Source organism: Mobula hypostoma, chromosome 8 (genome assembly GCF_963921235.1).
Source record: "Mobula hypostoma chromosome 8, sMobHyp1.1, whole genome shotgun sequence".
Taxonomy (NCBI): Eukaryota; Metazoa; Chordata; class Chondrichthyes; order Myliobatiformes; family Myliobatidae; genus Mobula; species Mobula hypostoma.
This window is the reverse complement of record NC_086104.1, coordinates 96,509,294-96,535,711: the sequence shown is the minus strand read 5'-3', so window position 1 is coordinate 96,535,711 and position 26,418 is coordinate 96,509,294. Positions and strand designations below refer to the sequence as shown.

The 26,418-nt window shown below is 39.2% G+C and overlaps 1 protein-coding gene across 6 annotated transcripts in view; it reads left to right on the top strand.

The window, feature by feature from the left end:
• Positions 1 to 26,418, top strand: part of LOC134350757 (KH domain-containing RNA-binding protein QKI) — a 559,128-nt gene that overhangs the window by 155,134 nt on the left and 377,576 nt on the right. For all 6 annotated transcript variants that reach the window (XM_063056413.1, XM_063056410.1, XM_063056409.1 and 3 more), the window contains exon 2: positions 2,930 to 3,072. In XM_063056413.1, coding sequence (XP_062912483.1) covers positions 2,953 to 3,072 — 120 coding nt within the window. In that variant the 5' untranslated portion in view covers positions 2,930 to 2,952. The remainder of the gene's footprint in view (positions 1 to 2,929; positions 3,073 to 26,418) is intronic.

Here is a 26,418-nt window from a genome sequence, read left to right as displayed (position 1 = left end):
TTCTCTTAAAGAAGAGAGGGCTTTGCCCCTGGAAGTTTTGATATGAAGTTAACAAAGTTTGGCCAATTATTGTTGCATTTCTCTCCATAATAATAGTTCTTTATAATAAACCAATCTTAAGTCTGTTGTTTGAGCCTAACTGGTGTTCAGGGATATGAACCTTGCATATTATTATCAGATTATACACACACATTTATTGTATTTTTTGAAGTATGCATTAATTAGGTAAATGGCTGCTTTGAAATCCGTGGCATAAATTGACACGTGATTGTGAATAATTAACAAATACATGAGAACATATTTTGACAAAGGAATTATCGGTTGGAATTGTAGAGTGGTGAAGGAAGCTTAGGATGTGGACATACTGTACTATAACAGCACAATGAGACAGTTTGAAGAAATCTGGTATTACTCTATTCATTGTAGTTCTCAGAATTATGCTACTAATTGTGTAAAGATAAGTATCTGAAATAATTTTGCAATGTACATTATGATGTAAATGTGGGTATTCTTTCTAGATTTTTTACCGCTGATACTCAGAATTTTGTTAAAACAACCTGCACTATAATAGAACAATAAACATGAATAAAGGTATTTGGCATAATAATTTGTTATTTAAATTAGTACATTGAAACATTTTGAATATTAAGCTATCTTTCTTACAGTGGCCATGCACTTATGAAAGGACTAACACTGTGTACTCAACATTAGAAAGGTTTTTCAAATGCACATTATTGCGTATACCTATTAACTATTGTCATTTTTTCCTTGTTCTCTGTTGTGGCCTAATTAATGAATTGAAAGGAATTTCAAGGCTAGGAAATTCATCTTTAGACAGTAGAAATTTTGGAGAGAATACAACATACTAGTGGGACCATTAACAGTACTGATTGGGCATAAAGTTCCGGGCACGATTATTTTCTATTTACCTCTGTGGTCCTGAAAGAAATGTTGAAAATTTTTGATAGCAGATATTGTTGCAAAACACAATGTGTTTTAAGATTTAAATAAACTTTAAAACTTTGATATATCACCTTCCTGCTTAACATTTTGTCAATTTACCAGTATTTGTTTCGGTCTAGGTAAAATATTTTAAAAGTTAGATGGAACTTCTTAACTACAAAAATACTATAGATGCTGGAAATCTTACTTTAAAACTAAGTGCTCAAAATATTCAACAGTTCAAGCAGCATCTGAGGGGAAGAATAGAAATGACATTTTTAGTTTGTTTTTTTAACTATAATGTCATCAATGCAACAGGGCAACAGAGATGCCTGCCCTGCACCACACTCCCCTCCACTCTCCCCATTTCCCCTGTCTAGTTGAGTTCCAGCTGCATCTGATGTTGCAGGACTAGAAAAGAGGAAATCTAAGTAATATTGCCTATCCCTCCCTACCCTATCTCTTATTATTTCTCCTGTACCATTAAAAGTATTGTAGAACATCCAATTTCAATTGAACCTTTGAAAATTTGTTCTGTTATAGCTATTGGGTTGTAGCAATTTATTTCTGTTTGTCCCATTTCTGTACTTGCAAATTTCTAGATATTTTAATATTCGGTTAATTTTTTTTCCAATCAACTTGGTATCTTTTGGGTTATAGGCAGCTTATTGTAATTGTTCCCTTTCCAGCATAAATGCATTGTTTTCTCAGAAATGACTGATCTGTTGAACTTGAAAATGATCCTATTGCATTTATCCCTGAAATGATTGCTGCTATACTGTTTTTGAAGGTGGGTTGGTTAAGGAAGGATATACTGTATGAATATAGAGCTCGAAATTTGGAGCTAGCCTAGGGGAAAATTATCTTTTAAACTATTTGGATCAATGACAGTGTTGTACATTATTGCAGTGATATTGTGTTGATTTTTTTTGTCATCAATCAAAAACTAAGACTATTTCTGACCTTTTTTATATATGCTACTACATCTTTGCTTATATTTTTCATATCAAAATATTGGCATAGTTTGGCTGTTTAGGAAATGTCAGATGGACATTGAGTATATTGGACTTTAAGTTATTTGCAAAGGTTTGCAGCATGGATTTCCTGTGGATAATAAAAAAGAAGCATGGATCTCACTGACACTGATAGCAGTGACACCAAGGTTGCAACCGTATACACTTGTCAATTCCTCCATGCTTATAACAATTTTAATACAGGTTTTAGCCTGAAAGTTTCAGCATAATAAGACAATTTGAGTTATGGACCTCTGCTCTCATGACAAACCTCCTATTATTCCAAACTGCTGGCTGCACGCATGACCCTTGCTTCGCTTCCAAACCACCCCAGTTCTCCCAACCCATACATTGTCTCTGAATGCACTCTCACCATCTCACTGGGTGTTATAGTGGAGGGATCCAGAGGAATATGTGATTTTTACTAACAGTTCAGAAATACATGGCCAACCTGGCGAGCATGTGTTTATGTGAATAGTAAGTCAGAAGGGTAACAAGGCCTTAGTGCATTGCACAAGGTGCAGTACCACCAATGTGTCTAAGAGTTAATTGAGAATTGAGATATTTCTGCTCCAAAGAAGCAAGATGCATGAAGTATAGAACTCTGATCTGCAAGTGAAATGAATCTTGTGCACCTTGTGAGAATACTTTGTGCAAAATTCTGTCTAAAGTTCTATAGTTTCTGCCCTTTCTTTTTTCTCAATTACTCACGAGATAGATTGTTCACTGATTCTAGCTCTGGAGCCCTGTAAATTGTTTAGAAAGTGCCCATTAAGTTTCCCTTCCTATGAGGAACCATCTGGTAGGCTGGTGCATCTTGCCACAATAGAAAGCTGTATTGTACGTATGTCATTGTCATCATCTTACCTTTCCAGAAAGATAACATAGTTTACTTTTTGTTGTCAGAACAGTTTTCAACTGTTTTTAAGATAAATACTTCATAGGGTTGGCTTAACATCTCTTTTATTCTGCAGAGATCAGCAGAGTGCGGAAAGATATGTACAACGACACGTTAAATGGCAGCACAGAGAAACGAAGTGCCGAACTACCAGATGGTGTGGGGCCTATTGTACAATTACAAGAGAAACTTTATGTGCCTGTTAAAGAATATCCGGATGTAAGTATAAAGTTCATATATGAACAATCATGTCATAATTCTAGATATTATTGAAGCTATTTATAATGGTTTGGAGGACCTGCATATTTATTGAACTTCAACATGGTCTTCTCAGGGCAGTGTTCAATTGTGATGCCCATTAAGAAATCCATACCATACTTAGCTACTTAACTTTATCCTTAGAATCAATCCCACCACTATCAACTTCTTTCCCCCCACCACCCTGCCTGCAACTGCAAGTTATTGCCTTGTCTCAATGTGAACCACTCTGGAAGACCAGAAGAAGCTGTCTTGGTGTCACATATCCCCATCTGCAATCACTTACTTTTTTTTTCTCCTTTTCACCCCTTCCTTCCATCCTCTCTCTAGCCTACATCTTTTTGTGTATCTTTTTTTTCCAGTTTTTCTCTCTCTATCTGCTGCTGTCTATCTAACTGTTGATTTAACTAGTGCTGTAGTGCTGTCTCCCATTCTGTACTTGACTGATATGACCTAGAGGAGTCTGTTGCAATAAGGCTCCAATACTCGTAGCAAATAAAGCAGGCAAATACTGAATTTGCAGCTGTTTCCTTGCTCATTTCACCCTCGTGTCTCATATGGGAAAAAGATAGCAGAGTTTCACTGCATCTTAATTATAGAGTAGAGCAGTGAAACCTGTCATCCTGGTAATCTAATGTTTCTGCATTTGGCTCTCCACGTGCTGATTTCTGCATTTCCTTTGTGCCACTGGGGCCATGGTTACCATATTCCCTTGCTGGAGTACCTTTTCCTGGACACCCTTCCCATGCTCAGAGACCGATTCCCATTCACCATTCCACCAGCTAGGGTCCTGGTTGTATTCACTGGGTCCTTGTTACCCCACCATCTTTGAAACTAACAGCATCTAGTCACTGCACTCTTGGAGGTCTTGTACTGGGGCTCTGTTGTTGTGCTCCTTTGAATTTCCAGCTGCATCTCCTTCCTGTGGTCCCTTAAAACTTGGGCTTCATTTCCTGTGCTTCTTTTAAGCTTGTTTCACGAGAAATTCATTACTGCATAATGCTTAAAATTGAAGTTAATAATATGTTGGAATATTATTGGAATAACATTGGATATTCTGAAATATCTGTGAGTTGGGTACTGCCAAAAGGCCAAGGGTTGCGGATTAACAGAATTTTAATGTAGTTCATAATGTGCTACATTGTTGGTAATGGTACAGCAAAGAAAATTGAAGTGAGCAAATGGCTGAAATTTAACTCAGTAGGCAGGGCTGGAGCAACAGGAAATTGCAAACGCAAAAGAGGTTAGTATCTCAGGAACTAAACCGGGGCGGGGTGGGAGGGGGAAGTGAGATTATAGGGTATATTAGCAGGAATATATATATGTGAAATGACTGTATGAGGCACCAAATATTATGTCAGCCATGGGAAGCATGGCTGAGTTTCTTTATGTACTATTAGTGATGACGTTATTTGTAACTGCTGTATCATTAATGCTAGAGTGAAATAATTATTTTTCTTTTTTAAATAATTGTCCAAAATTGTAATAGTCTTTGTGCTTTCAACTGTTATTATAGCTAATATGTTAATTAAGCAGCAGTATTATGTGATAGTGTACCTGTTGTTGAGTTGAGTTCCTCTCCTGCCTTGTAGTGCATCAGGTGGCAACCTTGCTGTTTCTTTAGCATTTGTCTTTTTTTAAATGTGGCCCAGTTGCTAGCTTGACACTCAAGCCAGCATGGATGAAAAGTATACAAGGAGTCAGCTGGATTTGCGCCTGGAACCACTCGCCTTGAAGTCCAGCTATAGTGTGCCTATAGTAATACTCTTAAAACTACATTGTAGATTGCCACAGTTTTAAATAGTACTGTATTTATATTTTGTATCCTTACTTTTGGAATACAACCTTGACCATTAAGTATAAATGTTTCATCTACTTTAGCAATTAAATCAAGCTAAACTTAATTAAATTTTCACACAATCAACAATTTTCTTCTTCCACAACCTTTCCCTGGCAACCTATTTTGTATACTGCTTTTTGAAGGCACCGTTTGTGTTGCTTTAACTTCCTGTTTTTCAGTTCACAATTAGATAAGTCCAAAATAAATCTTATAATAGATAAGTAAGCAACATTGTAATGTAGCTCCTTAATATTAATGATGCTGTCAGTATGCCACAGGTGCCCTTTGCTGCAAAACTTTGAAGGTTCCAGTAGCAATAGCTTCTTAAAGTTCAAAGTATATTTATTAATGAAGTAAATGTATATCACCATATGCAACCTTGAGATTCATTTTCTTGCAGGCATACACAGTAAATCCAAGAAATGCAATAGAATCAATGAAAGATCGCAACCAACAGTATGGGCAAACAGCCCAGGTGCAAAAGACAACAAATTGTGCAAGTACAAAAGTAAAAATGAAATAATAATGATAAATAAGCAATAAATATTGAGAACATGAGATGAAGATTCCTTGAAAGCGAGTTAGTAAGTTGTGGGTACAGTTCAGTGATGGGGTGAGTGAAGATATCCCCTCTGGTTCAAGAGCCTGATCATTGAGGGGTAATAACTGTTCGTGAAGCTGGTGGTATGGATCCTGAGGCTCTTGTACTTTCCCGGTGGTGGCAACGAAAAGAGAGCATGATCTGGGTGGTGGTGATCCTTGATGATGGATGCTGCTTTCCTGTGACAGTGCTCTGTGTCGATGTGCTCAGTGGTGGGGAGGGCTTTACCTGTGATAGACTGGGCCATATATACTACTTTTTGAGGTTTTTCTATTCAAGGGCATTGGTGTTTCTATACCTGGCTATATGATGAAATCAGTCAATATACTCTTCACCACACTTCTAAGGAAGTTTATCAAAGTTTTATATGTCATGCCAAATCTTTACAACTTTTTAAGGAATTAGAGGCCTTACTGTGCTTTTTTCATAATTGCACTTGCGTGCTGGGCCTAGGACAGTTCCCCTAATATTATAACATTGAGGAATTTAAAGTTGCTAACTCTGCATGTCTAATCCCCCAATTAGGATTGGCTCATGGACCTTCGGTTTCCTCTTCTTGAAGTCATTATTGAGCTGCTTGGTCTTGCTGATATTGATTGAGAGGTTGTTGTTGCAGCAGCACTGGGCCAGTTTGTCAATCTCCCTCCCATATACTGATTCGTCATCACCTTTGATTCGGCTGTGACAGTAGTGTTGTCAGCTAACTTGAATATAGCATTGGAGCTGTGCTTTGCCTCACAGTCATTAGTATAAAATGAGTAGAGCAGGAGGCTAAGCACGTAGCCTTGTGGTGCACCTGTGCTGATGGAGATTGAGGAGGAAATGTTACACAGAAACATAGAAAATCTACAGCACAATACAGGCCTTTCAGCCCACAATGCTGTGCTGAACATGTACTTACATGTTGCCTATCTGAACTGACTGTAGTCTGTAAGTGAGGAAATTGAGGATCCAATGCACAAGGAAATATTGAGGCCTAGGTCTTGAAGCTTATTGATTTGTTTTGAGTTTGATAGTATTGAATGCCAAGCTATAGCTGATAAAGAGCATCCTGACTTGTGCATCTTTGCTGTCCAGATGTTCCAAGGGGTTGAGTAAAGAGTCGATGAAATGGCATCTGCTGTGGACCTTTTGTGCCGGTAGGCAAATTGGAGTGTTTTCTAAGTCATGTCTCATGTAGGAGTTGTTGTGTTTCATTACCAGCCTCTCAAAGCACTTCATCACAGTGGATGTAAGTGCTACTGGGTGATAGTTTTTGAAGCAGGTTACCATATTCTTCTTAGACATTGGTATAATTGAAGCTTTAGTACGTCTCTAGATAGTGACCTAATAATCTGTTAAATAGATTACTTCATTTGGTCCTTTGATGCTGCTTTTTGACAGTTTAATGTAAATAAATCAGGTGTTCATAACAAAGGAATTATAGCATAAACTTGTTGCGTACTTGTGTTGCTATCTCTGGTCTGGAACTTTCTATATGTACATCTTAGTTTATCCACCTGACTGGACTGTGGTGAGCAAATTCCAGTAGTTGCACTCACCTTTGCAAATAAACACTTAAAATCTTGCACCCCTATTACAGTGTCAGCATCCTTGCAATTATCACATCTCTTCCTTCCCTTGTGTTCTCGGCAGCTCCTGTGCACTCAATACCTTTGCACTCAATACCTTTGCACCCCCCTCCCCCACTACCCCCCACATCTCGTGCTCTTGCGTAACTTTCCCCTTCCCCCTCCCCATGTTCTCAGCATTCCTGAGGTTTCCTTACATTCTTTGTCTCCATCGTGCTTTGCGAGCCACTTGTCTTTCCCACACTGTGAACTTCCCTTTGCCTCCCTTATCTTCATGGTCTCCATTTGTCCCTTTTGTGCTTTCACCCTTCATTACCTGTTTTCTCCCTGGATGTTTGCCTTTGCTCTTGCCTTAAACTCTTAGACTCTCATCCACTTTAATCACTTGACCTCCATTGACTCCATCTTGTTTTTGCCCCACCCTCCACTAAATCTTTGCTTTTACCTTCCAAGCTGTCCACTGGCCCTCCCTTGCATATCACCCTCTCCTTCTTAGTCCTACACTTCACTGCCTTCTGAACCCCCCCATCCTTCATTCTATTTCTTCACTTTCTTATTTACTGTCCCTTTTTTAATTAGCAAAAGTTACAGAGTTAGTTTTATATGGGTGAAGAATATATTTCACCCATTCAGATAATTAGCTTGTTGATAAAACATGTTTAGTTCTGTCTGTTACCTTTAATTGGTGATTTGATGGAAAATGCTGTTTAGTGATATTCAGAGAGCTGCTGCAGTTGGAGAAAATTTAAAAGATAAATCTAACGGAACCTAGCAGAAAAAACCCACGACTGGATATTCCAAGCATGAAATAAGTTCCTTTTTATGTGTTTTTACCCAACTGCAATGTAATGCTGCTGTGCTTTTACTTCAGGATTTCCTGAAGGCAACGTAAAATGAGATATATATCTGAGAGATGTGTCTATGCATGTATCTTAGGGCATTGTGTTTTTCTGTTTTTCCTTTGTTATGTTAAAAGTAGGACAGTAAAAATGCTTTCTCAATGCTACCTTTTTATGATGAAGTATTTTAAATACAGCTTGGGAGTTCCAACTAATACTAATCTTTTCTGAAAAGAGAATATTTTTAACATTTAAATCTTCATGTAGTGTGGAGCTGTGGAGCAGCACATGAGGTATGGAGTGTTTAGGTGATAGGAATGATGCTAAACTAGTAAGTGTTTATAGCATGATTCTGAAAGTCCTATCCCATATGAACTGAAGGCCATCTTATTATTATATTCTGATTCTACCTTTTTTCGTGTTACCTAGTTGAGACTCAACTGAAATACGGTGAAGCCTATTAAAAGTACCTAGGGGAGTGGTATGAGTTTTGTTTATTGAGATGCCTTTATCTTCAAAGTGGATAGATTCACATAACATTATTACTGGATAAAGTACAAACCTTTCTGCAAAAGCTGTTCATTTTGCAAAGCCTATTAATACCGGCCTAAACTGACCTCTAAGGAATTACGGGGTAGAAAGGAAGAGGAAACGCCATTGATCCTAACTTGTTGAATGTTTCAAGTAGAACAGACTTGCAAATGGCTTTAAACTATGTTTTAACTTGCAGGAAAGCTTTAAAGCATTGAAGTTTACATAGTATGCAAGTATCAGTCATTTTGAGCATTTGCTATTTATGTCTTTGGGAGATCTTCAAAAGGTTTTAGCATGCTTTAAGATTTTTAATTTTATTAGTAAAAATGTAAACAAGCAAAGTAAAAAAATGGAAAAATATTTGAACAATAAAGAAAATAGAGCAAATGAAGGTATAAGCTAGTTCTTTAAAGGGAGATGGAAATCTTTTAACAGTGTGAAGATAATCAGCCTTTTCCTATCTAACTCGCACCAAATTCTGAATTCCCCTGTGAAAAAGACTTGAAGTTACATCCCATTCTCCTGACTGACTTCATAGAAAACTTGGAGTTGAAGTCATGAAGACAGAAATTCAGTTTTTTCACCCTCGGGCGATAATTGTGAGAATCTGAACCTTAAGCAGCCCTGGAGAGCTGATTGGCAGAAGTAATCAGCTTACAAATGTGGACTGTCCTTCGAAGCTAAGATCACAACAGAAGATGTTGTGCAAGATACATAATTCAGCAATTCAAATAGTGCAAAATTGGATTAGGAACCACTTGCAGGATTAAGCCCAGGATGATGCTGGTGATTTTGTAATTAATTTACTTGCTTTGCTACTTACACTTCACCATCGCTTTTATCATTTTCCATCCTCTTGCTTGTACTGCACTGATCAAGTGAGGAGTAAGTTGATTTAGCTGATGTTTATCCTGCTACAAGCTTTTGTATGTAGTTCAGGTTACAATATATGTTCTAGGAGGAGGAAACACCTAGGGGAGGGATGATGGAGTCTGTGTGCTTCTCTAAATTAACATTTGTGGCAAATTTATGTAAATTGTTACTTGTAATAGTAGCTCTTGACAGCATGTGTTTTTATGAATTTTAAATTCCTACGGGAAGTTAATTACCTTGCAATTAAATTAATGACACAGAAAATGCCTTCTGAAGGTGAAATGTAAAATTCTCTAAACACAGATGTTTTTATGGAAAATTGAAGATTTTTTGAAAAGTGCCCTGGGAAGGGGAATGTTGGTGAAATGAGTGAACCTGAGATTTGTGGAAGGTGCATTTACATTGGATTGCTGAAAGGGATGGGGTAGCTGATGGAATACATTGAAGGTGGCCAAAATTAGTTTATTCTTTTCTTTTGACCAATCATTCTCCTCACAGTGATATGAGCATGCAGCTGATGTGATCTAGAGCAAGAACAAACTACTGGAGGAACTCAGCGGGTCAGGCAGCATCTCTAGAGGAAATGAATGACAGGTCTTGACCTGAAGTGTTGATAATCCCTTTGCCTTCAAAGATGCTGCCCAACCCACCAAGTTTCTCCAGCAGTTTGTTTTTAACTCCCCTCATGACATTTTCCTTTCAAGAGACGGAACATGTGCCCTCATCTCTCTGCTTCTTATCAGAGACCTAAATATTTCTTCCAGCTGATACCAATTATTTTCATTTCAAATCTAATATACTACATTTTGTATGAGGTAACCTGTTTATTTCATCAGCTGACTGTAGATTGGGTGACTGGCTCAAAGTGTGATCTTGAGCTTTCAGATGTCTTTCATTTTAATTCGCCTTCTCATTCTCACTCTGACCTCACTTTCAGAACCTAACACTAAATTTACAGACCCAAACAAGATGACTGGCTATCATTAACCAAATTTCATCTCACCACAGATGCTACCCAATAATCATGTTGTTTTATTTACGATTTCCAGCAACTTCAGTTTTTACATTGCAGTTCCAGCATTTTTCTCTTTCTGCTGCTCTCATTTGGTTTTCCTTGCACCTCCTCCAAGCACGTCAGTGGTGATTAACAAGCATCTATCACCTTCTCTTAGACAATACAGACAGCATTTATGTCATCAATTATAATCTTGGTTTCTACTTATCACAATACATTTATTTTAAAGTTTGTTATTTCATCAGGATGTATATCTATTCTGTAGAGTTCAGAAAGATTGAATACATCTGGGCTGTGAAATTTTAATCATACAGGATTGAATTGGCTTTGTATAGATGATTTTAAAATCTATCATTAGAAAAACATCTGCATGTTCAGCATTATGAACTCTTGCAATTTTAAAGTCCAATATTAGATCTCCCCTTAGCATTTTTGAGAAGGACGTATTTTCAAAAATGCATTTGATAAGTTCTTATGGTGCAAAAATTATGACTCATGGAATGATTGACAATGTATTGGCATGAATTGGATAGTTGACAGAAAGCTGAGAGTAAGATTGGTAGGGTGTATCAAGCAGTTACTGAGGCTGTTTACTGGCTTTATCTATGATTTAGCTTTGGGCACGGAGTATGTTTTACACAAGGTTGCTGATGATATAAACCTAAGCGCAAAGTTTGCAAGTTGAAAAAAGATATTGGAGATATATTCAGAGTAAGAGACAAAGCTGCTGTGTGTCTTCTAGAACATAACGTAGAGAAATTGAAGTTATCAGTGATGGTAAGAAAAGCAGGAACTGTTAGTATTTCTGGAGTCCTAGGCATATTAATGCACAATCACACTAATACATTGCCATAAATTCTATAAATTTTCAACGTTATACTACTTCCATGATATTTATCAATGCCTTTCGAAAATTTAATTTTTTAAAAAAAAGCTCAGAACCTAATAAAGATTTTTATAAATAAGAGAAGTTTGGTAAAATGAACATAGAGAAAATTCTTTCACTTGTGGATTTTACAGCCTCATTACAAAGTTAATTCAATCCTTCAGACAAAAAATCATATTGTTAACGTTGTTAACATTAAGTGAGCTAGGGCAGTAGCAATAGTTGTTTTAACAACTCCAAGGGAAAGAGCGGTACCACTGTGCAGACGCGTGACGTCATCCAGGTGAGCGCTGAGCGGTTAAAAAGAGGACCTCCCTATCCGTCGGGCAGTGAAGTGAGTGGTAGCAGAGTGAAAGGGCTTTGGCTGAAGTGAGCAGAGGGTGAGGAGGAGCTTGCTCCCAGTGAGGCCCATACCACTCCTGAGGCAATAGGCAACGTTCCACGTCCACATTTCAAAAGTTGAGGCAACATATTGGGTAGGTCATGACAGCTGAGATCGGCCCCGTGGTTTGTTCGACCTGCAGCATGTGGGAAATCAGGGATACTTCCAGTGTCCCTGACGACTATGTCTGCAGGAAATGTGTCCAGCTGCAGCTTCTGGCAGACCGCATTGAGCGGCTGGAGCTGCGATTGGGTTCATACTGGAGCATCTGCGATGCTGAGAAAGTCGTGAATAGCTTGCTCAGTGAGTTGGCCACACCACAGGTAAAGGCTACACAGGCAAAGGCTACACAGGCAGAAAGGGAATGAGTGGCCACTAAACAGCATAGCAGTAGGCAGGTAGTGCAGGAGTCCCCAGAGGTCATCTCCCTCCTAAACAGATATATTGTTTTGGATACTGTTGGGGAGATGTCTCATCAGGGGAAGGCAGCAGCAGCCGAGTTCATGGTACCATGGATGGCTCTATGGCACAGGAGGGAAGGAAAAGGAGTGGGAGAGCTATAGTGATAGGGGATTTGATTGTAAGGGGAATAGATAGGCATTTCTGCGGCCGCAAACGAGACCCCAGGAGGGTATGTTACCTCCCTGGTGCAAATGGTTAAGGATGTCTCTGAGCGGCTGCAGGATATTCTGGAGTGGGAGGGTGAACAGCCAGTGGTCGTGGTGCATATAGGTACCAACGATATAGGTAAAAAACAGGATGAGATCCTACAAGGTGAATTTAGGGAGTTAGGAGATAAACTAAAAAGTAGGACCACAAAGGTAATAATCTCTGGATTACTACCAGTGCCACATGCTTGTCAGAGTAGAAATAGGGGGATATTTCAGATGAATACCTGCTTGAAAAATGGTGCAAGGGGGAGGGATTCAAATTTCTGGGGCATTGGAACCAGTTCTGGAGGAGGTGGGACCAGTACAAACAGGACGGTCTGCACCTGGGCTGGACTGGAACCAATGTCCTAGGGGGAGCATTTGCTACTGTTGATCAGGAGGATTTAAACTAGTATAGCAGGGGGATGGGAACAAGTGCAGAGAGACAGAGGGGTGTAAATTGAGGGTAGAAGCAAAAAGTAGTAAGGTGAAAAGTAAAAGTGGCAGGCAGGCAAATCCAGGGCAAAAATCAAAAAGGGCCACTTTTCAACTTAATTGTATAAGTGCTAAGAGTATTGTAAAAACAAGCCTGAAGGCTTTGTGTGTCAATGCAAGGAGCATTCGTAACAAGGTGGATGAATTGAATATGCAGATAGTTATTAATGAATATGATATAGTTGGGATCACAGAGACATGGCTCCAGGGTGACCAAGGATGGGAGCTCAACATCCAGGGATATTCAATAATTAGGAGGGATAGACAGGAAAGAAAAGGAGGTGGGGTAGCATTGCTGGTTAGAGAGGAGATTAACGCAATAGAAAGGAAGGACATTGGCCTGGAGGATGTGGAATCGATATGGGTAGAGCTGCATAACACTAAGGGGCAGAAAATGCTGGTGGGAGTTGTGTACAGGCCACCTAACAGAAGTAGTGAGGTTAGGGATGGCATTAAACAGGAAATTAGAAATGCGTGCAATAAAGGAACAGCAGTTATAATGGGTGACTTCAATCTACATATAGATCGGGTGAACCAAATTGGTAAGGGTGCTGAGGAAGAGGATTTCTTGGAATGTATGCGGGATGGCTTTCTGAACCAACATGTCGAGGAACCAACTAGAGAGCAGGCCATTCTAGACTGGGTATTGAGCGATGAGGAAGGGTTAGTTAGCAATCTTGTCATGAGAGGCCCCTTGGGTAAGAGTGACCATAATATGCCGGAATTCTTCATTAAGATGGAGAGTGACATAGTTAATTCAGAAACAAAGGTTCTGAACTTAAAGAAGGGTAACTTTGAAGGTATGAGGCGCGAATTAGCTAAGATAGACTGGCAAATGATACTTAAAGGGTTGACGGTGGATATGCAATGGCAAGCATTTAAAGATCGCATGGATGAACTACAACAATTGTTCATCCCAGTTTGGCAAAAGAATAAATCAAGGAAGGTGGTGCACCCGTGGCTGACAAGGGAAATTAGGGATAGTATCAATTCCAAAGAAGAAGCATACAAATTAGCCAGAAAAAGTGGCTCACCTGAGGATTGGGAGAAATTCAGAGTCCAGCAGAGGAGGACAAAGGGCTTAGTTAGGAAAGGGAAAAAAGATTATGAGAGAAAACTGGCAGGGAACATAAAAACTGACTGTAAAAGCTTTTATAGATATGTGAAAAGAAAAAGATTTGTTAAGACAAATGTAGGACCCTTACAGTCAGAAACAGGTGAATTGATCATGGGGAACAAGGACATGGCAGATCAATTGAATAACTACATTGGTTCTGTCTTCACTAAGGAGGACATAAATAATCTTCCGGAAATAGTAGGGGACCGAGGGTCTAGTGAGATGGAGGAACTGAGGAAAATACATGCTAGCAGGGAAGTGGTGTTAGGTAAATTGAAGGGATTAAAGGCAGATAAATCCCCAGGGCCAGATGGTCTGCATCCTAGAGTGCTTAAGGAAGTAGCCCAAGAAATAGTGGATGCATTAGTGATAATTTTTCAAAACTCTTTAGATTCTGGATTAGTTCCTGAGGATTAGAGGGTGGCTAATGTAACCCTGCTTTTTAAAAAAAGGAGGGAGAGAGAAACTGGGGAATTATACACTGGTTAGCCTGACATAGGTGGCGGGGAAAATGCTAGAGTCAGTTATCAATGATGTGATAACAGCACATTTGGAAAGCGGTGAAATCATCAGACAAAGTCAGCATGGATTTGTGAAAGGAAAATTATGTCTGGCGAATCTCTTAGAATTTTTTGAGGATGTAACTAGTAGAGTGGTTAGGGGAGAACCAGTGGATGTTATATATTTGGATTTCCAAAAGGCTTTTGACAAGGTCCCACACAGGAGATTAGTGTGCAAACTTAAAACACATGGTATTGAGGGTATGATATTGATGTGGATAGAGAATTGGTTGGCAGACAGGAAGCAAAGAGTGGGAATAAACGGGACCTTTTCAGAATGGCAGGCAGTGACTAGTGGGGTACCGCAAGGCTCAGCGCTGGGACCCCAGTTGTTTACAATTTATATTAATGATTTAGACGAGGGAATTAAATGCAGCATCTCCAAGCTTGCGGATGACACGAAGCTGGGCGGCAGTGTTAGCTGTGAGGAGGATGCTAAGAGGATGCAGGGTGACTTGGATAGGTTTGGTGAGTTGGCAAATTCATGGCAGATGCAAATTAATGTGGATAAATATGAGGTTATCCACTTTAGTGGCAAGAACAGGAAAACAGATTATTATCTGAATGGTGGCTGATTAGGAAAAGGGGAGGTGCAACGAGACCTGGGTGTCATTGTACACCGGTCCTTGAAAGTGGGCATGCAGGTATGGCAGGCGGTGAAAAAGGCGAATGGTATGTTGGCATTCATAGCAAGAGGATTTGAGTACAGGAGTAGGGATGTTCTACTGCAGTTGTACGAGGCCTTGGTGAGACCACACCTGGAGTATTGTGTGCAGTTTTGGTCCCCTAATCTGAGGAAAGACATTCTTGCCATAGAGGGAGTACAAAGAAGGTTCACCAGATTGATTCCTGGGATGGCAGGACTTTCATATGAAGAATGACTGGATCGACTAGGCTTATACTCGCTGGAATTTAGAAGATTGAGGGGGGATCTTATTGAAACATAAAAAATCCTAAAGAGATTGAACAGGCTAGATGCAGGAAGATAGTTCCCGATGTTGAGGAAATCCAGAATGAGGGGTCACAGTTTGAGGATAGAGGGGAAGCCTTTTAGGACTGAGATGAGGAAAAACTTCTTCACACACTGGTGAATCTGTGGAATTTTCTGCCACAGGAAACAGTTGAGGCCAGTTTATTGGCTATATTTAAGAGGGAGTTAGATATGGCCCTTGTGACTGAAGGGATCGGGGGTATGGAGAGAAAGCAGGTACAGGGTTCTGAGTTGGATGATCAGCCATGATCATACTGAATGGCAGTGCAGGCTCGAAGGGCTGAATGGCCTACTCCTGCACCTATTTTCTATGTTTCTATGTTAATGTATCATGCAATAGCTCTACCATCTTAAACCTCAATAAAATTTGCCTTTGCATTGAATGTAGGAAGTTAGCATGGGCACAGTGTAAACAACAAGGGTACGAAACAATGTCACTGCCTTTAATTTAGGAGGATTGGAGTAGCCATTTCAGTGCAGTTATATAAACTGAGATCAAATCTGATGTACTATGCAGTTTTAATCTCTTAATTTGAGGATTTACGAGGGATCAGGGCGATGAAGTATCACTAAACTAATTTCTAGGTGGAGGAATTGTCCTATGAGAGGAATTGATTTAAAATTACTCTTTAAGTCTGGAAGAGCATAGGTGTCTTTTTAAATATACATAGCACTTAAGAGGGGAGATGCTAATAAAATGTTTTCCTTAGCTAGGGACACTAGAACCAGGAATCCCAATCCACATTGGACTATGAAGGACTTAATTACACAAGTGGTTGTGAATTTTGGAATTTTCTTAATTATCATAGGTGTGCTGAAGATTTATTGCTAGACTGTTGAATATCACTTGGAAAAAGTATCATAGATGTGTGGGGAAAGTGGAGCTGAGGTCAAATACCGCATGATTTTATCGAATGATGGAGCAAGTTCAAAAATCAGAATTTTCTTCCCTTATTTTTGTGTTCATGTGTTTTTATGGAAAATAATCTTGAAAATGTTATGTATGAGGTTTGTATAGGCAGAGCAGAATAAATTGGGTGACAGTTTTCTCAATCTTAATTTCAGGTTACTTGAAGATAATTTGTAGCTTCTGCAGCAGTTTTCCTCCTCTTCAAAATAACTTCTGTAGTTAAAATGTTAGAATTTTGGGATGACACATTTTAGTTTGAGACTAATGTCTTGATGTTAAATAAAATCATCATTTATTAATGAGATACAACGTAGGTCTTCAAGCCACGTTGCCCAGGAGTCCCCTGATTTAGTTCTAGCCTAATCACTGGACAATTTACAATGATTAATTAACCTACCAACTGGTACATCTTTGGACTGTGGGAGGAAACCCACGGAGTCACAGGGAGACTTATAACCTCCTTACAGGCAGCAGTGGAAATTGAGCCTGGGTGACTGGATTTGTAAAGCATTGTGCTAATCACTATGCTACTGTGCTGCCCGAATTATGTAAATATCGGGAGTGAATTGGGAAATTAGGTTTAAAGTCTTGCCAGCATGTGAACATTTTATAAAGGCTGTACCTTAAGGCAGCATTGAAGCCAACCAGTTGGATATGTCCTCTGTTAAGTTTAACAACCGCACTACTGAGACCAATTTCCTGCATGTCTTTTGTATTTTTGTACAAGTCATTCATTATTTCATTGGAGAAAATATCATGCCTTCACTGTGGAAAAATAAAATAGTAATGGTTTTTACAGTAATGTAAAAGCATGTGACAACAATAAATGTCTCCCAAAAATGAAAAACCAGAAAGCTGAGAAATTATTTGATAGATATTATTGAAGTTGTAACCAGCAAAAAAAGGAATTGGTGAACCAACTGATGTGGTGTAATATAATTAGGAAATGTTTCTTCAAAGAAAAATCTTTGTGTCATGTCTGATAGACTTCTTAAGGACGTGATTAGAAGTTTGGATAAGGAGGGACGAATGGATGTACAGTGGTGCTAGAAAGTTTGTGAACCTGATAGACTGTTCTCCTTTAAGGCCAGGACTTTGACTCGGCCATTCCAAAACACAAATTTTCTTCTTTCTAAACTATTCTGTTGTTGGTTTACTCTCATCTTTCGTATTATTGTCTTGTTGCATTATCCAACCTATTAAACTTCATGTGACAGATTGCTACCATGACATTCTCCTGTAAAATGTCTTGACACAAATTTGAATTCATTGTTCCCTCAATGATTGCAAGCTGTCCAGGCCCTGAGGCAGCAAAACAGCCCAAAACCATGATGCCCCTTCCACCATGCTTCACAGTTGGGATGACGTACTGATGTTGGTGTGTAGTACCCTTGTTCCTCCAAACATAGCAATCTGCATTTCTGCCAAAAAGTTCATCTTTTGTCTCAGCTGTCCACAGAGCACTGTTCAATAAGTGTTGTAGACATGTGCAGCAATTTTTTTTTTTTTTTTTTTGAAAGTAGTGGTTTCCTCTGTGGTATCCTTCCATGAACACCATTTTGTTCGGTGTTTTTCTTATACAGGTGTCCCCCGCTTTTCGAACGTTCCTTTTACGAAACCTCACTGTTATGAAAGACCTACATTAGTACCTTGTTTTTGCTTTCAGAAGGTGTTTTCACTGTTACGAAGAAAGGCAGCGCGTGCCCCGAGCAGCCGCTCTGCCCCAGATTCAGAACGGCATAGCTTTAACACGTTGCATTGAGCAGCCGTTAGCAAGATGAGTTCTAAGGTGTCGGAAAAGCCTGAAAGAATAAGGGTGTTACACTTATCGTAAAACTAGACATAATTAAGCGTTTTGATCGTGGTGAAGGAAGCAAAGACAAAGTGAGTTTGGCTTGGTGGAAGTTGACGAAGATGATGTTGAAGAGGTTTTGGCATCCCATGACCAAGATCTGATAGATGAAGAGCTGATGCAATTGGAAGTGGAAAGGATAACAATCGAAACCGAATGCAGAAAGTGAAGCAACTGCGTGAGATTTTCGCGGCAATGATAAAGTACGACTTTAATTTTGAAAGGGTACGTAGGTTTAGGGGATATTTGCAGGATAGTTTGAATGCTTACAAACAACTGTACGATGGAAGAATGTGCAAGGCTCAGCAGTCAAGCAAGCCTTCCACTTCAGCCACAGCAGATGACGCACCTCGACCTTCGACATCGAGGTGGGCAGTCATAGGAGAAGATAAGCTGCCTGCCCTGATTGACAATCAGATGACACCCCCGTGTCCCACCACCCCAACACCGGGGCCCCGGACAGATACTGTACCGATTTGCGAAGAATGCAGCGGTAGCCGGGAGGCACCCAGCACATCTTTAAGAAATAAGCCGAAATAAACATGCTAATTAATTAGATGCTGCCTAGCACGTAATTGTCGGCCCAGATCAGAGGCGATGCAGTCGACAATCGCCTCTGATCTGCGCCGACATTTACGTGCCAGGCAGTACCTAATTAATTAGCATGTTTATTTCGGCTTATTTCTTAAAGATGTGCTGGGTGCCTCCTGGCTACCGCTGCGTTCTTCGCGGCAATGTATCAGTCAGCCGCCTGGAGGGTGGGGGCCACTGCACCACCCAACCTGCGACAACTCAGTCCAACACACCATCATCAGTATGCTCAATGTCTTCCCAATTCCCGTAAGTGATACTACACTGTACATACATTATTTCTACTTTACATAGGCTGTGTATTTTTACGTGTTATTTGGTAGATTTGGCAGCTTCATAGTTTAAAGGTTACTGGCAAGCGCGTTTATGCCAACAGCAGTTGCGTGAGATTTTCGCTACGGAGGTCTGTTCAGGCAATCGTTGTAGAGAACTATTTCTACTTAATATAGGCTGTGTATTTATCATATCATTCCTGCTTTTCCTACATGTTACTGTTATTTTAGGTTTTATGTGTTATTTGGCATGATTTGGTAGGTTATTTTTGGGTCTACGAACGCTCACAGAATTTTCCCATATAAATGGTAATTGCTTCTTCGCTTTACGACATTTCGGCTTACGAACCGTTTCATAGGAACGCTCTACCTTCGGATGGCGGGGGTAACCTGTAGTGGACACATGAACAGACACTTTATCAAGTTTGAGGGATTTCTGCAGGTCCTTTGCTGTTACTCGAGTTCTTTTTCACCTCCTTCAGCATTGCACATTGTGCTCTTGGTGTGATCTTTGCAGGATGTTCAGTCCTAGGGAGAGTAGCAACAGTACTGAGTTTCCTCCGTTTGTAGATAATTTCTCTTACTGTGGGCTAATGAACACTCAGGTCTTTAGAAATGCTTTTGTAGCCTTTTCCAGCTTCATGTATCTCTGCAATTCTTCTTCTAAGATCCTCTGAAAGTTGTTTTGACTGAGGTATGGTGCACATAAACAGATCTTTCTTGAGAAGAGCAGGCTCTGTCAGTTACCTGACTTTGTGCATCTTTTTTTATGGAGCAGGGCACCTCTACAACCCACACCTCCAATCTCATCTCATCTCATCTCATTGATTGGAACACCTGACTCCAAATAGCTTTGGTAGAAGGCATTACCCCAGAGATTCACATACTTTTTCTCAATAAATAAATGAAGAACTATAACATTTTTGTGTTACTTATTTAATTGGGTTTTCTGTATCTAGTTTTAGGACTTGCGTAAAGATCAGATCACATTTTCAGTCATATTTATGCAGAAATAGAGATAATTCTACAGGGTTCACATACTTTCTAGCACCACTGTGGTATGTTTGGATTTTCAGAAGGAATGTTTTTCTTGGTTGATAAAAACATGATCATTTATCCCATTCTTTAGACAGAAATCCTCCCATTTTTAGCCTAATTTCTTCTTGAATATCTCCAGCATCTGACTTCCTGCTTATCTCTGACTTTAACTCTTATGAATGCTGTCAGTTGTACTTGCAATAACTTGTTTAAGTTTTCAAAATTAAATGGAATGTTATGCCTTGAAGCCTATACTCTGCATTAAGAACATAAAAATGGCATTTAGTGTCACGTCACCAAAATGTCACAAATAATTATGATTGGATAACTCAAAAATGTGTACATCCAGTCTATATAGTAAATATTGTATTGTTTGGTGGGCCAGATTATTTCCTCTGTTATATAGATAAAATTAAGCAATCTCATGAATGTGTAGCTTCTAAATCGTGCACCAGTGGATAATAGCTTGCTATTGGCTGTTCTATAATTGAAAGCAAATGAAAAGACTGTGAAATACCACCAGGCTTAATTAATATCGTGATATTTTTTATTTCACATTTCTGTGGCCTTTTATAGCTGCATTTAAAAGAAGTGGCTTGAAATAATTTTCTGTAGAAGTGTTGTGACATTGTTTTAATTGAATGAAGCTGAAGAACTGGCATGATAAATCAACTGATGAGGCACGAGACAAGATGGCAGCACAGCACAGAGCACTGACATATAATGAAATGCAAAGTGTGTTAACTGGGAAATTGGTTGCACTAGACAAAGCAGCTGCTGTGATTAATTTGTTTTCCCCAGTTGTCATGTAATTGTATAGGAGAGAAAAGTGACCTTGTTTGTTCGTACAAGAAAACAGCATGAAGTCTTTGTGGTATGGCATAGGAGAGCTAATGTCAGTATTTTTGTTAGGGACAAAAGACCCACTTTACCAGTGTTTTATCTAATATTGGAGCAGATTTGTAATGTTTTCTAAACAGTCCAAGTGACTCGGCAGCAGTAAAATCATTAAAAGGAATTGATGTATGATACGATTAAGTGTTGTGAATGGTTAAAATCATACCTTTGTGAGATTTTGTTTCAGGACTTTTTAAAACTTTTGTCCCTACAATTGATATGAGAAAGCTATTTGCAGTTAAGTTTTCTATGTTTAAGTGCTGAAACTTGCAGGAAGTAAATTACCACAAATTAATCACATCCTGCACACTCAATGCATTAGTGACTTCCATCATTGCTTTTTCTTTCCATTACAAAATTACCTTAAGTAAACAGGCTTTACTTTGGTATTGCACAGAAAGTGAAAGGAGGGAATAGCTTGTCATAAATTGGCTTAAAGAAAGATCATGAAAATTTACATGGTGATAATGTTGGGTATGTTTTCCTTTTGGTAATTAAGAAAATACTTTTAAAACAGATTGCAGTTTTATGCTGTTAAGATATTATGGATTTTCCCTTTGTACATCATTCCTCATTGCTAGTTGCGTATGTTTCGAGACTTGTTTTACTAAATATCGTCTGCTGCTTCTATTTACATTTCCTTTTGTTATTTAAGATAACAAAAGATGCCTTTTGTTATTTTAGTCTGCTTTACTCTGTACTGTCACTCTTTTGTCTTATCTCTCCGATCTACAACCCTCATACAGTTCTTTTGTGTTTGCTTCTTCTGTTCCCTCTGCCACTGCACCTGTAAATTTGTTTCATTTCCAACTTTTCTCATTTAGAAGATCATTGACCTTAAATAAAAGCAGTAAATGCTTGCCAGACCAGTCAGTATCTATGGAGGGGATGATGTTTTGAGTTAATGGCCTTTCATCACAACTGGTGAAAGCTAATAAAGTGTTTTAAAATTCAAAGTGGGGAAGAGCAGAGGGAAAAAAGGAAAGTCTGTTTGGGAAGAGATTTGGATATGCTCATTAATACTTGTGAGGGTTGTGCTGACTGAAATTTTCAGAGGGTGATTGTGACAGTCAGTGACTAACAAAAGTTGTTTGTCAGGGGACCTCCGGTGAGGCACGAGACAAGATGGCAGCGCAGCACAGAGCACTGACATATAACCCTCCTTTTTCAAGTTCTTTAGGGCTCATAGACGGTCTTAATTGGAGAAGTTGAGAAAGATCTAACTAAAGACATGACCTCAAAAAAAAAATCCAAATTCAACCAGGAAACAAAATACCAGCAGATGACGCCAAGTCAGTGATTCATCCGAGGAAATAGTTATGCTAATAAAGCAAACAATGGCAATGGAGATGGAATCGCTGCAAGAAAAGGTAGCTCACATGCTAAAGGAGTCACTGGAAAAGGCTCTCGACCCCATACAGAAGCATATGGCAGAGAATGACAACATTCTCTGGTCGTTAAAGGAGCAAGCGGACATTCATGCTAAAAAATTTAGTACGGTCTTCAACAAAATAGACAACATTCAGGTTTGCTTACGCAAATTTGAGAAAGTTACTAACTCCTGTCTCGCGGAGGTAACTAAGATATGGAAGAAGCTAAACCACTTGGAGGACAGATCCAGGAGAAACAATGTGCGGCTGGTCAACTTACTGACAGGCGCTGAGGGCGATGATCCAAGAGGTTTCCTCCAGGAAATGCTACCTAATTGGATTCCAGTGCTCAAGAATTCCCACAACACTCCATTGGAGATTGATAGAGCACATAGGATCTTTTCCAACAACACCTCAAGACCACGGACCATGGTTTTTAGGCTTCAGCAGTACACCGACCGGCAGGCTATCCGAGGAAAGCCAAACCTACTCTTCCGGATGGCACCGAGCTGTAGTTTTTTGCCGACTACAGCCCTGGCACGATGCAGGAATGGCAGGGATACAAGGAGATCTGCACTAAGCTTCTACAGAAGGGGATCGACTCATTCCTGATATACCCAGCGATTTTGAGAGTGAATATCAAGGGCATGAAGATGTCGTTTAACTTGGCAGAGGAAGCGAAAGAAGCTCTGAAATCATCGGTGCTGGGAGATATGGAGGAAGACCCTAGGCAAAGTCCACACGCCCCTCGGGAGGAGATGGAACTGCATTAAGAGCTCAGACCAGCCTGTATGTGCAATCTAACAAGCACGGGCAAGTTAACATCCTAGATGTGAAGTTTTCTGGTTATTCTTTTATTGGAAAGTCATTTGTTGCACTTTTGTATTTAGTTAATTAAGGGGCCAATTTGTCTCTGAGTATTGCAGGTCAGAGTTTTAAGATAATGGCTCAGTTAACTTGTTAGTACAAGGATAACATGGTAAGGTGATATAAGTCTGCCTAGATTTATACTTTTTATCTTTTACTTTCTAAGATGGTATTCAATATACCCAAATGTCATACTTCATGAAGAATGAAGCTGAAAAACAGCAGTTTGTTCAGAATAACTTTCGTTGTACATGTTCATTTCAGGTTATGTCTCCAGTAGACTTGTTTACTTTCTTGGGTGCCAGATAAGACGTCACTGGTGCCATCGCTAAGCGACGGTCTATTAAAGTAACAGCTTCTTGCAAGAGAGCTGTTGGGGTCTTAATTATGTGGTATATTATATTTGAGACGGAAATGATTTTAATTATATAGGTTAACGGGTTTGTCCAGGTTTTTTTTTCTTGTCTCTTTGATATGATTGTCTATGAGAACTGCTTTGCCTTTCTAATATGTTGGTGCGAGAGGGGGGCGGTTATTGTTCAGTGTCTGACATTGCTAAGTGACACTCACAGATGTTACAAAGTAAAGGGTTGAATGTGAGAGGTGATGGGAGGGGGGTGGGAAGAGGGTAACGTAGGGCTCCAACACCAACTTACAAGAACAGATTCAGGGGAATATGAGCAACACAGATAAATGAGAAAATCTTACTGTTGTATCATTTAATGTTAGAGGATTAAACTCTCCCTACAAGTGTTCAAAGGTTTTAGATTTCTTACGCAGAAAGAAAATAGATATCGTGCTGTTACAGGAAACACATCTTAAACCTAATGACATTCCCAGGGTTCAAAACTGCTTTTATAAATCCGTTGTGGCATCAGCTGATGGTACTTGTGCGAAAGGAGTTATGATATTAATGAGATGTAGTATTAATGTATCAATTGAAAGGACTGGTGCGGACAACAAAGGACATCTAGCTTTTTGCTGTACATCCATTCAGGATAAAAAAAGTTGCATTCATTAGCCTATATGCCCCAACTATATTTGAGGTTGAATTTTTTCCCTCAATTACCTCACAATTACTGAAGTTAAATGACTACCAACTATATGTTGGTTCGGACGTGAATGCTTTGGTAAACATTAACCTCGATAAATCATCCTCAACTATATCAAGCTCTCAAGAATCTACTTCCAAAGCACTTAACCTTTTTCTAACAGATTTAAATTTAACTGATGTGCATAATCCATCTGCTAAAGACTATACCTTCTGCTCCACAAGACATAAAACTTTCTCTTGGATAGATTACATTCTTATATCCTCTGGTCTGCTACCTTTGGTACACTCAATAGAATTTTTGCCCAGACATCTATCTGATCACACCCCAGTCATAAACTACTTTTAATTATGGCAAAATTAAAAATGAGGCTACTAAGGCTACACCCTTCTAAAAAAAAAACGAGGAATTTTTATCACAACTGAGAACAAAACTGACGGAATTTATAAATTTAAATAAAAATAGTGTCTCAGATGTGACAGTGATTTGAGCCTCCATCAAGGGTTTCTTACGAAATAACGCCATGTGGTTCAGTTCCTATCTACATAAAAGCCGGTGTCAAAAGATTTCCACTCTAGAAGAACAATGTAAGGTTTTGGAGAATTATCTCAAAAGGAGATACACCATAACAAAAGAAACGAGCTCAAAACAAAACAAGCAGAGTTAAATGATTTATTAAGAAGCAGGGCAGAATATATGATCCATATAACCAAACATAGGTATTATGCAGAAGGCAGCATACTGAGCCATCTGTTAGCACTAATGCTCAAACAATAGGAAACTAAAAGGTCTATACCAGCAATTAGATGTGCTAAACGTGGAGTGGTATCTTCAACAAAGGGAATTAACCAGACGTTCAAGAATTACTTTAAAGAATTGTATACAAGTGGCTCAGTTCCTTCTGAGAATAACTTCACAGATTTTTTTTTAGTGGATTAGACTTCCCTACGTTGTCATTAGAGGACACCAAAACTCTGGACTCTCCTATTACACTGGATGAGCTACTTAAAGCAGCCAAAGCTACAAATAAGGGCCGTACGCCAGGTATAGATGGCATACCTGTGGAACTTTACCTCATACTTTGGGATATTCTTGGACCAGTATGGTCAGAAACATTAAATTATGCTTTTGGAAATGGCACTTTCCATAGAGATCTAAACACAGCCCTGATCACAGTATACCTAAGCCCGGTAAGGACTCCTTGGAGTGTGCCAATTACTGTCCAATCTCCTTGATAAATGCCGACCTCAAGATATTTTCCAAAGTCTTAGCCAGTAGACTTGAGACAGTAGTTGGGAAACTAATTAGCCCAAATCAAACGGGTTTTATCAGGGAACATCTCGCATCTGATAATATTCGCTGGCTCTTACACATACTGAGTGCAACACATAAAATCCCACCTGCCTGTGGCCTGCTATTTCTAGATGCTGAAAAAATGCTCGATTGTCTTGAATGGCCATTCTTCGGAGAGCTCTAAAAGCCATTCAGCCCGGGTATGTGTGGGAGGAGGTTTTGCAGAGTTATTTGACATAGGACGGGGCACATGACAAGGGGGATCCTTTGTCTCCTTTAATTTTTACTATATCTATTGAACTGCTTGCACATTTAATTAGAAACTCTCCTCAGATCTCCCCTATGACAATAGGTACAACATCACATTCAATATCACTTTACGTGGATGACACGCTAGTTTATATGGTAAATGTTCAACAAACTCTCCCCTATGTTTTAAAAACACTGGAGCAATTTTGGATTTCTTTCAGGATACAAAGTTAATTTGTCAAAATCAGCACTGATGCCGATTAATATGGATAAAAGTAAGGTGTCTCTCCCTCCCCAGATTAAGGTTACAGATTAAGGTTAAGGTTACAAAAGGTTACAGACATTGTATCATTTCTTAATTCATGTATGCATTTCTAAATGACAATAAAAGAGGACTGAGTGTTCTCATAATCTAATCTAAATGAGGTCCTCTACTTGGGTATTAAAGTTAATACTTCCCTATCATCTGTGGCTAAAACAAATTACTCTTTAATTTTGAAAAAAATAGAAGAAGATATTAATAGATGGAGACACCTGCCAGCATCAGTCCCAGCTCGTATAT